General features: G+C 29.4%; 2 protein-coding genes across 2 annotated transcripts; one reads left to right on the top strand and one right to left on the bottom strand.

Moving 5' to 3' along the window:
- The first annotated feature begins 7,552 nt into the window (after positions 1-7,552).
- Positions 7,553-8,614, top strand: LOC143922168 (uncharacterized). Its single transcript, XM_077445394.1, has one exon. The coding sequence runs from the start codon at positions 7,553-7,555 to the stop codon at positions 8,612-8,614; it is 1,062 nt and encodes a 353-aa protein (XP_077301520.1).
- A 2,607-nt stretch (positions 8,615-11,221) lies between these two features.
- On the bottom strand, positions 11,222-12,496 carry LOC143922167 (uncharacterized). Its single transcript, XM_077445393.1, has one exon. The coding sequence runs from the start codon at positions 12,494-12,496 to the stop codon at positions 11,222-11,224; it is 1,275 nt and encodes a 424-aa protein (XP_077301519.1).
- Positions 12,497-16,632: the final 4,136 nt, after the last annotated feature.

The following is a 16,632-nucleotide window of genomic DNA, read 5'->3' as shown; positions in this document are numbered from 1 at the left end:
AAGTAGCTATAATACAACTATTATAGTCGAAGATAATCATAACACGGCAATTTTTTAAATAGCTATAAACCAACCTAAAATTCTCATACCAAAAGATAAAAATAATGCAATAAAAAAATTGGATGAAATCTGCTTTCTTGTGTACAAGTTTACTTTAAATACACATAAGCAAATACAATCAACAATTTTTGTTAAAAAAGTATTAAATTAATAGCCCTTAATGTCTAATAGGTCTCAGATAACAATAATTTTAATACAACCTACGATATTTTTACAAGAATGTAAAAGAGAAACACGGTAATCTCATTTTTTTTAAATTTTTTTCCCTTTTCAAGCCCTTAACAAATCTTTATGAATCGCAAACTCTTGGATTTTCATTTAAGCTGCCAAGATGATTATTCTCAGATACTTAAGAAATTTAATTTACTCTTTTATGGCTATGGTAATAAAGAAAATATCCTTTCAGAACTTTTCCCTTCTGCTTTTAAGTTTAATATGAGGTTTTCTTCTGTAGACTCGATAATTGAAGATATTTTATTAGAATTAATGTATAAGAAGAAGATTAGAACCCTCAAAGAACTTGATAATTTTTTGGAAAGTCAAGGCAGTGAAATAATATGTGTTTTATTTAATTTTAATTTTACTGATTTTGAATTTGCCGAATTAAAATCAATAAAAATAATAGCAACGGTTGAAAATATTGATTTTTTATTTACACAAGAAGATTTAATAAAATACAATTTTATAATGAGGGATTTAACAACATTTGAAAATTATACAGAAGATATTCTTGATTCGGAAATTTTGAACAATAAAATTCAAAACGTTAAGCTAATAATTGGAAATCTTTCTAAAAAACCAAAATTTGTATTTAAAGAACTACTAAAAATAGGGAATTGTACAGTGAATATTCTTTTTGATACAGTTAAAAGCTTTTTGTTTTTATCTAAAGTTTCATCTCTACTAGACTTATTAAGAGAGTTTCTTGATCACAAAATAATAAAAATAACTGGAAACAGTATAAAAATTAATTTAACACTTGTTGAACGAGAGAACATTTTAAATTACATGAAAGAAGATAAGATTTAATAATTTTTGTGAGGGGCATGTATGGTATGCAACATGTGCAGATTAATAAAAAATGTCGAAGATAATCATAACAAGGGTTTTTATTAAATACTATTAGCTTAAATAGAATACACTCATAAATATAGCATACCTTGATAAAATATTGGCCCACATTAAAAGGGTTAATTAAATTTGTTTGCAGATAATTTGAAAGTTTTACAGGTTATATAAATAGACAAGCTTTTGCCAACCTCAGATGCTCATTACTTATTTCAACAGAAACAATTTGGGTTTCGGTGATAGCTTAAGAAGTTTAATTGTAAATGCAGTTTAAAATAAAATTATTTAGGCGACTGAATATGCTAGTAAACAAACGTATAATTGCATATTAGTATGAGCCTGATCCTATCCTGGTAGCTGGAAGGTATTTGTTGACGGCTGCTACAATGGAACTTTCATACTGTTGTGTTTTCCTCTATTAATATAATTTAAATTAATACCCTTAATGACTAAATACTTTAATAATGAAGAACTTACGCCATCTTCGATGGCACAAGACACATACATTCAACTTCACATTTTAAATGCCGTTTATTTTCATATTTTCTATAATTAGTTTTTTATTATACTTTAATAAATACACATGTTTACCTAAAACTCTAGTTTTTTTATTGAATGGTTGAATTTGGCCCGTTTATTTTGTTTGAAAAATATCTCATTTTATTAATCGAAGGTCGTATCAGATCAATAATTTAGTTTTGGAATTTTGACAGTATGGTACTGTCTATAATTAAACGCCAGCTCAAGGTCAATGGGACACTTAGTCCTAAGGCTAGCCGACTGTCGGCAGAGCGATTAAGCTGGCATAAGGGCCGTGGGGGGTTTACGCAGCAATGCGGTTCCCCGACCGGGTTACAGAGAAACACACGAAGAAAACTAACAAGTATTAACAACTACAGCTTAAATAAATCCGAACATTTTTTTTTTAGACATTAGGAGTTATTTATTTAAGACCATTTCAACACTTGCTATAAAAATAAACAAGCATGCTTGATGTGAGGTATATTTTAAACTGTATTTTCAGCAATTTTTAAATTCACTTACCTAAGCATTTATTTAGAATTTTTACTTCCAAACTAGAAACATTAGAGAAAACCGGGTCCAAAATAATTCTTAATGAATTACAAAGTTCAACAGATCCTGACACTTCTATAAGTGTATGATGTTGATTATAAACACGAACCAAAGAACCAATAATTAATAAAAGTAAATGATAAATATCTGGATTGTCAAAATAAACACAAACAAAAAACATTGTGTGATTAGATGGAAACCCAAATCCTTCAAAACTAAAAATATTTGATTTTTGTGGCAACCATGAAATAAAATTAAAATTTTTGCGCCTTCTTGTTTTTTTAAAAGTATATTTTAAAAGATTAGATAATAAGGCTATTATAACAATATTTCGTAAATATTTATAGTTTAAAGAGCATGTGCACTCGGGGTATACTATTTGACTGGCCCTGTAGATAATAATAATAACTGGGATCCCGCTGAAAAATTTATCTATTAAACACATGGGTACATTTTTACATTTTATTTTTAATCAAAAAGGGCTGTAAAAATTTTCATTTTATTTTATTTAAAGCCGCAGATAATCATAAAAAATGTGTTTATTAAATAGAGCCGGAAATGACATAACAAGAGTAATTATTAAATAGCTATAATCTAACCCATTAATTTTTCAATAAGCATTTTATACATCCAATCTCTGGTTTTTTATAAAACTTTTGGCAGCATCTCCCAATACAAGAAGTGGTATCAAAGAAGCCTTTGACGACAGGGAGTTGAAGAACTGGCAATTAATATCGTAGAAGCACCATTAATAGTGGTAATTTTGAAAGTAGAACTGTAAGCTTTAAAAAAAATATAAATATTTTCGTGAACTTTCTTGTAAAAAAATAAATTGTTTGAACTTTTCTATTGAGAAGTTGACAGATAATCATAAATATAAAGTTTTGCTTTATAAAAAGTTACTTAAAGTCGGAGATATATACAATACAATTAAATAAATACCCATTTTTACCTCAAACTCTTAAATAAAAGCAATGTTTGTATTTAATTAATTAAAAAAACATTTATTGTTTTAAGAAATAGATTTATTGAGATTAAATATACTAACGAACTCCAGTTAAAATCTTGGAAGTTGTGAGTAGATAAAGTAAAATTAAACTAATTTGGTATAAAAATAAAAACAAAATAAAGCTGTGATTAATGCCGTCAATCCGGTTGAAATTTATTGTTTAGGCAATGATAGTGGGCCCAGCCCAGATTTTATTTTGCCTTTATAAAACCCAATCTTAAATATTTCCTTTACCCTTTCACAGTCTTCAATAGAATACACAGAAAATGTTTTTGAATTTATCTCCTTCATCAGTGAAATAATATTTTCAACCGGTGCGTCTGTTTTAAATGAATTGTTGTCACAATGTGTCAATGAAACTGCATATCCAGCATTTGAAAGGCCGTTCATTACATCTCTTAATCTACAGCAATTTATTTTCAACAAAGATGACAAACGTGGAATCTCATAATAAAATATTTCTGGAATTTCTTGCTCCATTAATCTTAAAATTCCTACCATCCTTTCATTTCCTTCTTCTTTTATTGTTGAAAGCATTCCACTTATCACTGCTGTATCGTGAATAGGTTCAATCCAGAATGGGCCATATAGTTTTACAGGTTTATTACAACTATTACATGTTTCACTATATGCCGAAAAAAGTGGAACTTTTGTAAATTTAAAGCAATCACAAATAGAAACAAAAGAATTGCTCGTGATTACAGATTTTCCCCTTCCTTTAAAAACTCTAACAATTACACGAACATAAAAATCTACACTCACACTAAGAATCGGAATAATTTTTGCATCATATTTTGCAAATTCTCTTGAAATATAACTTAAAAGCACTCTAATAGGCGTCTCGTTTTTACAGAATCCTTTTTTAATTGCTGTATTGTATTTCATAAAGCATTTGGCCTCATTTATACACAAAGCGGCTTTATCAGTGCATGTAAAACATATTAGACCATTATGTTTAATTGCTTTAAACGCTGAATTAACAAATTCTGCACAACTTCCAAACGGATCAATATCAATTACATCAAAGAAGCCATGAAATCTGTTCATTATAATATGGCAATCACTTCTAGTTATATTTATTTTAGAATCAGAATCTCTAATATTCCCATCTTCCTCAAAGACATTAAAATCTTCGAAGGAGTTAATAAGTAGATTTTTTTGAATAGTTTCTATAGCATTTGGGCATATATCATTAAAAAATAGTTTCGCATTTAAAATTTCTTTTAAATATCTTATTCCTCGTAAACCCGTGGCAGACATCGCTGTTAAAATTCTACAAGACTCTTTTTCTTTAAAATATTCTTTGATTACTTCAGCAGAAATATCTCTGTTAAGTTTTTGTGCTGGATTAAAGAAAGTATTATCTTCTTTAATAATTTTGGCGCTCCCTTCAATAAACTCTTCAGACATTTGGGTAAGAAAATATTTATTAAAAAAAATTGTTTGAATTTTTATAACACGGGCTAATTGATTCTTGATAGTTTTATATAGTGCTTTTTAAAACAATTGTTAGTTTTTCCTAATTGGTTATGAAAATATTCTTGCCTATAAAATTAATTTTCAAAAAATAAAGCATATTTAATATTGTAAAATTGATTTAGTATAACTGTAAGGTTAAAATAGTATTTAATAAATAACTCCTAATGTCTAATAAGTCTAGATAACAACATGGAAAAGTTAACATAATTCTAAATGTAATGGACCGAAGGGTAAGTCACCATAACGTTGATATATTAAGACAATTATAAATTGAAAAAATTAGAAAATATTATTTAAAGCAAATGAAATGGAATTTTGTAAAAATGTTTGTTGAAACTAATTTCATATGTAATGTCTTGTGCCCAGTTAAACACAAAAGTGAAATAGGGATCCTAACTAGGATTGGGCATACTTTTGTGTAATTCTTTATAAATATAACCACCAAATACCCTTTATGATTAAATACTTTATTAATGAAGAGATACATCAAACAAGATGATGGAAAACACATCCATTAAATCACTATGTCTCAAAAGATTTTGGAAAGCTTCTGTTTGATGGGCAAGACCTGGAAGAGTAATATCCACATAAAGAAATTAAAGAGGTGCCTGAGACAATGCCTTAAGCGTGAGCAGAAATAACCCCAATGGGTTTGAACAATAAAAGATAAATCTATTTTAAACCATAAATAAATATCTTTGCTGGAAATCGGTTTATCTTATTAATTGCTAGAAAATTTGATTCTGGGGATTTAATATTGGCAATTTCTGCAAATTTTTCAATTAAAGAATCAACAACTACTTTTTTTTGAGGCAAACCCATATAATTAAATTTTAACAAATCATTTTGTACTAAAATATACCCGAAACCAATTAAATTTAAAGCAATTTATTTATTTCTTCATTCTTTCTTGAATTAATTCGTTAATATCTTGTTCATCTCTTCTCATGGTATCAGCAATATCAAACAATAATTCTGGTGATATTATTGATGGCCTCTGTAAAATTAACATACACTCATCAAATTCTTCATTTATCAAAATATCTCTCATCAAAATAATTGCTGCTGCTGCACAGTACAATAAAAGTTCATAGCGGTAAGAGTCACTAAGTATTTTATCCCACAACCAAGCAACCTTATTCATAGGATATTCCATGCTAAACATCATTAGTATCCACCTAAAAGGGAACATTGTTTCGAGCAATTTTTTATTTTCAAGGGCTTTGTACAACTTAAGATCCTTTTTTTTAATTATTTCATATACTTCTGTTATTTTATCTTTTATACCAATGTGTTTATTATCTAATTCTTTTAAAAAGGTGCTAGATAAGGATGATATTAAATTATTAAACATGCAAAAAGTGTCTTCTTCAATAAACTTTAAATTTTCAATATCTTCATCTTGGGAAAGAACTTGATAAATTACATTCACGAGATTCTCCATTCCTTGCACATAACCAACACATGGATTAATCATACAAAAAACACACAAAATCTGCTCATAAATTTCTTTTTCTTTATCTGAAAATTCATTTCTAATTAATTCTTGGCGAATCTGTGTTTTCACTTCATTATAATCGGCTGAAGCTGCAGTTTCACTGATAATATCAGCATAAGATTTCCTGGCTTGCCTATAGAAGTTTTCTGTTGTAAATTTGTTTTTAGGAAAGTAATTCAATAAAATTTTCCAGTATTTTGGCCTAAGTTTTGTGTCATTAAACCCATAGTAAATGTAATTCCTAATTTCATGTATATTTATTGGAGTTGCGTCATTGTGATCGAGTTGCTTGATAATTAGCTCTGAAAGTTTTGATTTCATTTTCCTGTCTTCTACATTTTGCAGTATATAATCCTCCGCTTCACACTTCATACAGCTCCTTTTATTATTTAACTTGAATTGACATTAACCAATGATTAATTATATCGTTTCAGTAGTTTGGTTAAATAAACTGTTTTAAAGAAGTAAACCCCAAATTAATTAATTAAAGTAAGAGTTTGAGGTAAACATGGATATTTATTTAAGTATAATATATATATCCAACTTAAAATATTATTGTTATAATTATCTTCGACTATAAATATTGGTTTATTTAAATTTAATCGAAACTTACAAGGCGTAGTTTTGAACTATACTGGTACATATTTTATGTTTAAATTAAGTCATAAATAGCAATGTTGCTAATTAACTGCCCTTTTGTACTCTTTTCCAGTTGTGTATATTTACAGATATATTAAAAAAGATGTTCATAAAGAATCGTTGCTTGTTTTTTCTCTTTGTATTAAAAAAACTGCTCCGTAATTTTAATTGGTTCAAATTAATTGTATTTGTTTCTAGGTTGGTTATTGGTTAATATAAAATTCAAATAATGGGGTGTAAAATATTTAAAGCACTGTCTTGAGCTTTTATTTTAAGATATCAATGCGTTTATAACCGCTTATGCATCGTTTTATAAAACTGGTGTGATGAAGTGTCTTAGATTTTATTTTTGTGGTTTAGTATGCTATTGCTGATTTTTTTAAATATGTTTTAAAATTAAATTTTAGTGCCAATATGTTGAATTAAACGGGTTTAATGAATTATTAATAGTTGGTATATATATTATACTTAAATAAATACCCATGTTTACCTCAAAATCTTACTTTTAATAAATAGTATTAGCTCAAAATTCAAACTACACAATTGTTTAATATTTTAACAAAAAAAAGTAAAATTGTCTTTAATATGATAATAAAACAATAAAATATTTTCCAACATATAGTTTTATTTTGGAATTTACTTTAAATCAATCCACTAATTTTATATTATAATTTTTATTTTTTATGACTTTTGTCGCATCGAAATTATTAAAATTTACCCTTGTAATGCTTTTTTCTAAAGAAACTATTAAATCATATGCAGAATCTAGGGGAATCCCAAATATAGATGAAGATGGATTAAGAATACTCGGACAAGATCTTGAATATAGAATCAAAGAAGTTTGTCAAGAGGCATCTAAGTTTATGTTAGCCTCACATAGAACAAAGTTGAACATTGGGGATGTAAATAATGCTTTAAGTAGTAGAAATGTAGAGCCATTGTTTGGATACGACTCAAATGAAACATTGGTTTTTCGAGGTCTCCCTTCAAATGTTTATTATGTCCCAGATGATGAAATAGATCTTGAAGAATTTTTAGAGAAACCACTTCCTAAAATACCACTTAAGCCATATGTTCAGAGTCATTGGCTTGCTATAGAAGGTGTACAACTTGCCATACAACAAAATCCAGTGCTTATTGAGAAGCCTGTGATAAAACAAGATAGTTTGACATGTTATCAAGAAGAATTAGAACTTAAACAGCAAAACAGGCATCTTTTAACAAAAGAACTTTCTATGTATTTTGAAAAAATTTTACAGACTATTGAAACAGATCCAGAAATAGCAATAACATGTTTATTAAATGAGACTGGAATTCAGCAACTCGTCCCATATTTTCTTCATCATTTTAAACTGGAGATGAGAAAAGGGGAGCCTGATTCACCTTCACTTTCTGTTATTTTAAAAATGTACGGGAGTCTACTAAATAACAAATATATTTTTATTGATCCTTATTTGCATGAAATTTTACCCCCGTTACTTTCTTGTGTTATTGGAAAAAACGTATCAGAAAACTGTAGAGCTGATGCTTCGAACTCAGTAAAATATATTTACGAGACTTTCGGATTAAAATATAAAAGCCTTGCACCAAGAATTATAAATTTTCTAATAAAAGCATGGACGGATAATACTAAGCCCGAAAATGTACAATTTGGTGCTCTTTTATGTCTTAGTAAATTATCTGATCGTGCAGCACAAGAATATATAATTCCAAATATTCCTAAGTACACGTCAAACATACAAAGTGTTCAAGATCTAATAAAAAAGATAGTCGATTCAGAAAAATAAACGACCCTGGGATCTTAAGAGCCGAATATCATGCTGGTTAAAATAAAGATTAGTCTTAAGGGAGTTTTTAAACACATATGTTGGGCAATTCGCAAAAATATGTCTTTAACTCCGCCATGATTAAAACCTTTTTTAATGAAGAGTTTACACCATACCTGAGAGGGCAACAAGATAAACTCGATGGTTTGTTGTATTATGCAAAAACAAATTAATTATGACTTCTAAAATAAGTAAAACGGAGTTCTAAGAATAGGAATACGGCAAAGCAATAGAGCTTGAAAAAATAAATTCGTAATAAATTTTTTGTTCAAAAACCACCCTATTAAAACAGCATGTTAAAACTAAATTTAAATAAAAACATATTTTCACAAATCATTTATTTGTATTTGAAATGTTGGCCAAGCAATAGTTTATTGCTTTTATAAATCTCAAATAAAGTAATATAAAGCAGTTGATTTTGTTTTAATGTCGTTCTGATACAATTTCTGGGAGTTTAATTAAGAGAAAACTCTGCCTTATTGCTGTGTTAATTATAATTTGATTAAAACCCCCTTAAGATATCGTATGTTTTTACATTATATAAAAAAAATCGGATTTAATGAAAAGTGGTTGCCTTACAGCAAAAAAAGAAGTTGCCCACAAAACTCTGGGAGGCCCCTATAGCATTTCTATCCCTTTGCCGACAGTCGGCGAGCCTTAGGACTAAGTGTCCCATTGACCTTGAGCTGGCGTTATATTTAGAGACAGTACCATACTGTCTTCTTTTACATTATATAATTCAACTAATAGCAAGGCTTACTTTTTATTTTTAATTCAGTGAGTAAATAACGGCACGGGCACATTCAATGATTTATACACAAATATTTTTGTCTTCTAATGATTAAGCGGGCTATAAATAACTACCAGCTCTGTATATGCATTAAAAACGGGGTTTTCGATTTTTATACCCTTTTTCTGTAATTTTAGGTTTAATAGAAAGAGTGTTTTTTCCATCGGTTTCTCGTATGTTTTTATTTTGAAAAAAGCCGGAATTACTAAGATCGTCTTTATAAAATTCCATAGTGAAGGCTTTTCACTAACAATAAAAACTTGGTTTATCTGGTCAATGCAAGTTTTCCACTCGTTGTGATCGATGATGTCAATTAAATCTAGTGGGATTTCTGTTATAAAAATGGAATTGATTGCTCTTGGATCTTTAGGTATTCTGAATACTTTTTTTTGTGTTTGCATGAGGATTAAGAAAAAGGTAAAAAATTCAACCAGGCTAATACTTGCACTAAAAAACATCAATTTATAGCCAATTTACTTGTTGATGAACAAATTTACCAGACTCAAGCTTATTTTAAGTTTGGTTGGCAAGTGCCGTGCCAACTTAATAATTAAAAACTAACCAAAAAGGAACCCCGAGATTTCAATAAATAAGTTGGTTATATATATTATGCAGTTAAATAAATACTCTCGTTTACCTCAAACTCTTACTTAATATATTTTTATAATACACTTAGAGAATTCCTTAGGTTTTTTTGAACTTTTACTCATAGCATAATTTAATTAATGAATTTAAGAGTTACAATTGCTAATATTAAAAGGGGGGTTTTCAACCAATTATTAATAGTTGGATATATATAATACTAAATACCGATGTTTACCTCAAACTCTTACTTTAATTAAAAATAGTATGCAAAGGGATTTAAATTTATATGTCAAATTTGGCAAAAATCATTAATCAACTTTATAACGTTAAAAGAATATTATCTTCATTTACTTTATATTGAAATATTCTTAAATTAATTACCCCTCGATGTCTAAAAAAGAAAAAAATAAAAAAATGTTCGGATTTATTTAAGCTGTAGTTGTTAATACTTGTTAGTTTTCTTCGTGTGTTTCTCTGTAACCCGGTCGGGGAACCGCATTGCTGCGTAAACCCCCCACGGCCCTTATGCCAGCTTAATCCCTCTGCCGACAGTCGGCTAGCCTTAGGACTAAGTGTCCCATTGACCTTGAGCTGGCGTTATAATTAGAGACAGTACCATACTGTCTTGGGATCTCTACAGACCCCTGCGCTATGCTTACGTAGGCTTTCTACTTCCATGGGAGTTATTGTTGCCGCCACTACCCAAGGAGATCGGTTGTTTTTTACAAGGCCCGATCACGGCCTGATGCTAGTCTTTTTATAGTGGGGTTATTACGGCTAGCGCCCACTTTTGCGACGGCGTCCCAGTTATTGTTCTTTTACCTACCAAAGCGAGGCTCGAACCCGAGCAGTTCAGGAGTGAATCAGCAAGCCGACCACTAGCCCAACGCCGTCGCCCCTCGATGTCTAATAGGTCTTCAGATAACAACACTTTATATAATAAATCGCAAGGTTTATTAATCATTAAATATAGCAAAAATGTTTTTTAGAAATTAAAATTGTGCCAAATGTAATTAATAGTGGCTATAAAAATAAAAGATAAGCAATATTAATAAGCATTTTTATTTTTTTTAGATAAAACCCCAGCCTATCAAATTTAATAATTTAGCAATATTTAAAAATACTCAAGTTTTTTAAAAAATAATTCAGCATTTGTAAATACTTTTAAGATAGAATATTTCTAGAAAATTAATTTATTGTTCTGTGGGCTGTTTTTTCGTAAAAAGGGCCACAAAGAATCCGATTGTTCCATCATCTTCATTGTTTGTTCTAACAACCAAATCTTTAAATTCGTATCCCTCAACTCCCCGGGCTTCTGTGTAATTAGGAATGTTTTCTAGTTCGTAATCCGGGTTCTTTTCTAAAGCTTCTTTAACAACAGCTTCTCCCTCTTCTGGGTGCACTGAGCACACTGAGTAAACAACCTTTTTAGCTCCAAACTTTAATGCATGATTCAACATCATGGCTTGAAAATTTTGTAACGTATCTATTCTCTTTTGAACCTTTTTGTAATTTACGTGTATTCCAGATCCAGAGCAAGAAGGATCTAAAAGTATGTAATCAGGCTTGTAAGTTTCGGGTGTAATTTTAAGGAAATCAGAATGAATTGGCTGCACATTAGTGGCACCATAGCTTTCTAAATTTGCAACAAGATTTGTATATCTTTCAGAATTTCTTTCAAAAGCATATATTTTACCAGTGTTTTCCATTATTGAGCAAAGATGAGTTGTTTTATTTCCAGGTGCTGCTGTTGCATCCAGTACGACTGAATCTTTTTCAGGATTTAAAATAAATGCTGGTAAGCATGATGAAAAATTTTGTACTTTAATTTTGCCAGGAACCAATTTCAATAAGTGTAAATCTTTGATTTTTTTATGTGAAGCTACTATTTCTCCCTCCTTTTCCTTTTCTTTTTCTTGGCTTACTGCTTTATTAGCTTCATCTTCACTAGAGGTATCTTCTTGACTTTCATAACTCTCGATATCATTAGATTCTATTTCTTGATCAATATTATTAGGTTCATTCCCTTTATTAACTTCATGATCAAATATTTCATATACATTAGGAATGCACGTTGCTTTGGTAATAAATCCATCCAAGTCGGCAAATGTCCCCTTAAGTGTATTTATTCTTACAAAAGATTTGGTTATTGGCTCCTTTAATTCATCAGTTCCCATGGCTTGCTTTAACTTCCTTCTAAAACCATCATTTCTAATCTTTTTAGTCAAAACTTCATATGCTATAACCACTCCAAGTGATAAATTTTTCATAAATTCTGTTTTCTTAACAATTTTCTTCAATACTTGGAAATTGAGCAAAACTTTGTGAAGAAGAGCGTGGTATCTTTCTGGTGTAGGAGTCTTGTATACTTCATTCTTTATAGTACTTTTGTTAGAATTAATTCTTGTTACCATGTCTGCTACTTGTTGGTAGAACTTTTGATTTCTTTGATCGAGTCCTCTGAACATTAAGCGTTACAAATTTTACTTTTAAAAATAAAATATTAGAACATTGAAATTTTTTAAACAGAGCAAGCTAAATAAATAAAATTGTAAATTAAAAAACACACAATGAGTCATTTTAAGTTACAACAAAAAACACCTATTCATTTGTTTAGACGCAAAAAGAAATATTTGTGGCTTTCTTAAATAAAAATATCAAGTAAATTGTTACTACAAGAGAACCAATATTGGGGGTTTTGGTTTTCTCTATGCAATTCTTAAATCAAACACACAAAAACAATTAAAATTTCATTAGAATTTTAGAACTTTTTTTTGCATTCTCAATAAAAATTAAAACAAAAAATACCAGGCATTTTCATTATTTTGAGTCTATGGTTTATAGCTATCTAAGCTAATAATAATTAATAAATATCTTTGTTATGATTATCTTAGTCTGAAACATTAAAATGTAATTGGATTTTTATAAATTACTTAAATAGAAGTTAATGACATCGGTGAAACTTTAACGAAATTACTTAAATAAATACCACAATTTAATCAAATTTCTCTCTAAATTTAAATCGGATAGCTTTACTAGCATTTATAAATTACATTTAGCATCTTATGAAACTATAAGATTTGCGCTTTTGAAACGATTTAATAATTATTAGACAAATAAATACATGGAAGAGGCAGAGAATGAGCAACTACACAGTTTTACGGTGGATTTATCGAAGAAAGCCAATGAAATAAAAAACCAAATAAACACTCACGGATTACTCATCGAGTCTATTCAGTACCAATCCAAGAAAAACGAAGAGTTATTTGATAAAAATAGAGACGTTTTTACGAAAGCCCTTGTAAGATTAGATAACGATAAACGAAATGTGATCATAATTGGACTTATCATAATAATTGCTATTTTGTGTACAATCTTGAAAAACTAAATAAAAAAATTTATCTAATCCTTCATAATTTCGAATTTAATGTAAATATTTTGATTCAAAGTTATTTAATTAATTGCAATAGATAGTATTTATTGTTTTTTACTAAATAATTATTTATTGACATTGCAGTTACAATATATTTTAACATATTTAAGACATTTGTTTAGGATCGAAGTTCATTAAAGTATATACATAAGAAGCTGTGTAAACGTAAAAAAAAATTATTTGCGGGTAGGTGTGTTTCTTTTCCATCGTTTAATTGCATATTAGTACGATTACGTTTTTATCCTAGAAGCTAAGGGTCTTTGCTATTTTCTGCTGCCTTGCCTTTTTTGTTTTTTTCTCGTGTAATCGAGTAAAACACTTTTACGTGATATCTTAGATTGAATGTATGCTTTTATTCGGGCTTAGACTTTTAAGTCTTTTCTATACGTTTCATTATAAGTTGCTGTTAACCCATTACATTTAAGAACAAACGAAATAAAAAAAAAATCGGATTTAATGAAAAGTGGTTGCCTTACAGCAAAAAAAGAAGTTGCCCACAAAACTCTGGGAGGCCCCTATAGCATTTCTATCCCTTTGCGACAGTCGGCGAGCCTTAGGACTAAGTGTCCCATTGACCTTGAGCTGGCGTTATATTTAGAGACAGTACCATACTGTCTTGAACAAACGAAATAAAAAAAAAAAAAATGTTCGGATTTATTTAAGCTGTAGTTGTTAATACTTTGTTAGTTTTCTTCGTGTGTTTCTCTGTAATCCGGTCGGGGAACCGCATTGCTGCGTAAACCCCCCACGGCCCTTATGCCAGCTTAATCCCTCTGCCGACGGTCGGCTAGCCTTAGGACTAAGTGTCCCATTGACCCTGAGCTGGCGTTATAATTAGAGACAGTACCATACTGTCTTGGGATCTCTACAGACCCCTGCGCATGCTTACGTAGGCTTTCTACTGCTATGGGAGTATTGTTGCCGCCACTACCCAAGGAGATCGGTTGTTTTTACAAGGCCCGATCACGGCCTGATGCTAGTCTTTTTATAGTGGAGATATTACGACTAGCGCCCACTTTTGCGACGGCGTCCCGGTTATTGTTCTTTTACCTACCAAAGCGAGGCTCGAACCCGGGCATTTCGGGAAGAACAAACGAAATAATATAGTTACTTTACAATTGCAAACCAATAAAAAATTACTGATTAAAAAATCATTTTTTTTTAAAACTTTTCGGGTTATTACGTGTAATAATACCATATTTATAATTTATAATAACCTGCTTCTTAGATAACAAATTAAATTCTACTTATAATTGTCAGCTTTGAAGTTTCAAAAAGCAGTGTTTATAATTTTTTGTGCCTGTTGTGTAAAAAATTAGGTCCCGGTATGTTTAGTTAAAAGACGAAAACAATATCAATGTATTAAAAAGCCTTTTTTTGCTTATTAAATGGTCGAGACAAAAAACTTGAATGGTAAAGCTGCTGTTCAATCATGTGAAAAGTTATTATAATAGTTTTCTATGAAATAATTATTATTTAAATGCACAGGCGGCCATAGAACAGTACAATATTTGTACAAAATGTGGTTTTCACTTTTTTGTTTGTTTTTAAGGGAATCTAAATTTACACAATTATTTTTTTTGTTTCCTTTAAAAAAAATTACTTCGATTGCATTTCAAAAGCTACAAAGTTTTATTTTTAAACCCTGGAAATGGAAATACCAAAACTTAAAACAGATTTGAGTAGAATAGGGGAAATAGAAGACTTTGTGAAGTTGAAATACAATGGAGAAATAATTAAATACAACAGTCGTTATTTCCTATTGGCAGGTACTATGTTTCGCTTTGACAATAAATCTGTAGTATGTGGAAATCTAATATTTATAGAAACACTAGAAAATTTAATTTATTTCACCTCTGATTTCAAGACATTTAATGTTTTGGCCTCTGGTTCTATAATAGGAATGGTTGATGATGTATTGGTATACAGAAACGATGGTGCATTCTTTATATATCATAATGGCATTAAGATTGCTATGTTTTTTCATTTTTTAAATAAAAAGTTGCTTTATTCACATACTAAACTAGATAAAACAGAAAGCATCATTGAAAAGTGTCTAATTTACAGTAATTTTTTAGTCGTTTCATCAGAAAGAAATGTACTTTTTATTAATTTGAATTCAAATAAAGATACACAATACAGATTGCCAGGATATGTGTTTTCAATAGAAATATTAAAAATAGAAACGATATCTATGCTTTCTATTAATTACTATAAAAACAACAAAACACAAACACTAATTCTTTATAATAATCATTTAATGTGTAAAAAATCGATAATAACTTATGAAAATGAAACCCCTGTACTCCATATTCCTCAATTTCAGAAAACGAATAATCTCGTTTATTTAAATGAAAATAACAGAAATCGCAGCCCTGGAAAGAGTAAAACACAATATACGGATGGCTTCTATTTATTCGCGGATGATAAAGTCCAGGATCATAATGAGGGCTCGGGCATGTTAATTGATATTGAAGATCCCGAAGATAATAGAAGGACGAATATTTCAATTGGTAATTGTGCAGGCGATGTAAATAAGCTCTACACGCCAGCTGGATATAAAGATACCCCATTAGATGTAAACTACCAAAGGTTTAAGATGACTAATACACAAATTCTTGCGTTTGAATTGGCTTCCAATCAGCAAAGAATATTTTTTCTCGAGTCTGTTTTCAATAGAACTGAATATGACATTGTGGCTGAAACAACTCATTTATTAATTCATACGTCAAATAATATTAAAAGTCTTCTTCAAGAGCATAATAAAAGTTTGAAATTAATAGAAAATTCAATTATTTATGAAAATACATTCATTCATGGCAATTTTTCATTTTTCCATGAGCCTATAGAAGAATATTTAAATACAAAAAGATTAAATCTTAATTTTAAAAAAGAACACACTTTTAGAGAAACTGATTTTCTTTCGAGAAAATATCGAAGAGTTTTTCAATACCAGCCAAATATTAAAAAATCTACTAATTTGGCCTATAAAATAATTGAGTTTGAGTCGAAAAACAATTACATTAGAAATAACACAGCCCAGAATATTAATTACATAGAAAATTTTACTGGTTTTAATAAATCTTTTATGAAATTATTAAATTTTCATTTTTCAGATCAACGGATGGAAGAAATCATTAGCATTATGCTAGAAAATCAAATAATTTTAAA

The sequence above is a fragment of the Arctopsyche grandis genome, unplaced genomic scaffold (assembly GCF_051622035.1).
Source record: "Arctopsyche grandis isolate Sample6627 unplaced genomic scaffold, ASM5162203v2 HiC_scaffold_605, whole genome shotgun sequence".
Classification (NCBI taxonomy): Eukaryota; Metazoa; Arthropoda; class Insecta; order Trichoptera; family Hydropsychidae; genus Arctopsyche; species Arctopsyche grandis.
This window is presented reverse-complemented; position numbering and strand designations above follow the sequence as displayed.

Excerpts from the sequence above, each read along its gene's own strand:
- LOC143922168 (XM_077445394.1), top strand. The coding sequence starts at position 7,553 with ATGCTTTTTTCTAAAGAAACTATTAAATCATATGCAGAATCTAGGGGA.
- LOC143922167 (XM_077445393.1), bottom strand. The coding sequence starts at position 12,496 with ATGTTCAGAGGACTCGATCAAAGAAATCAAAAGTTCTACCAACAAGTA.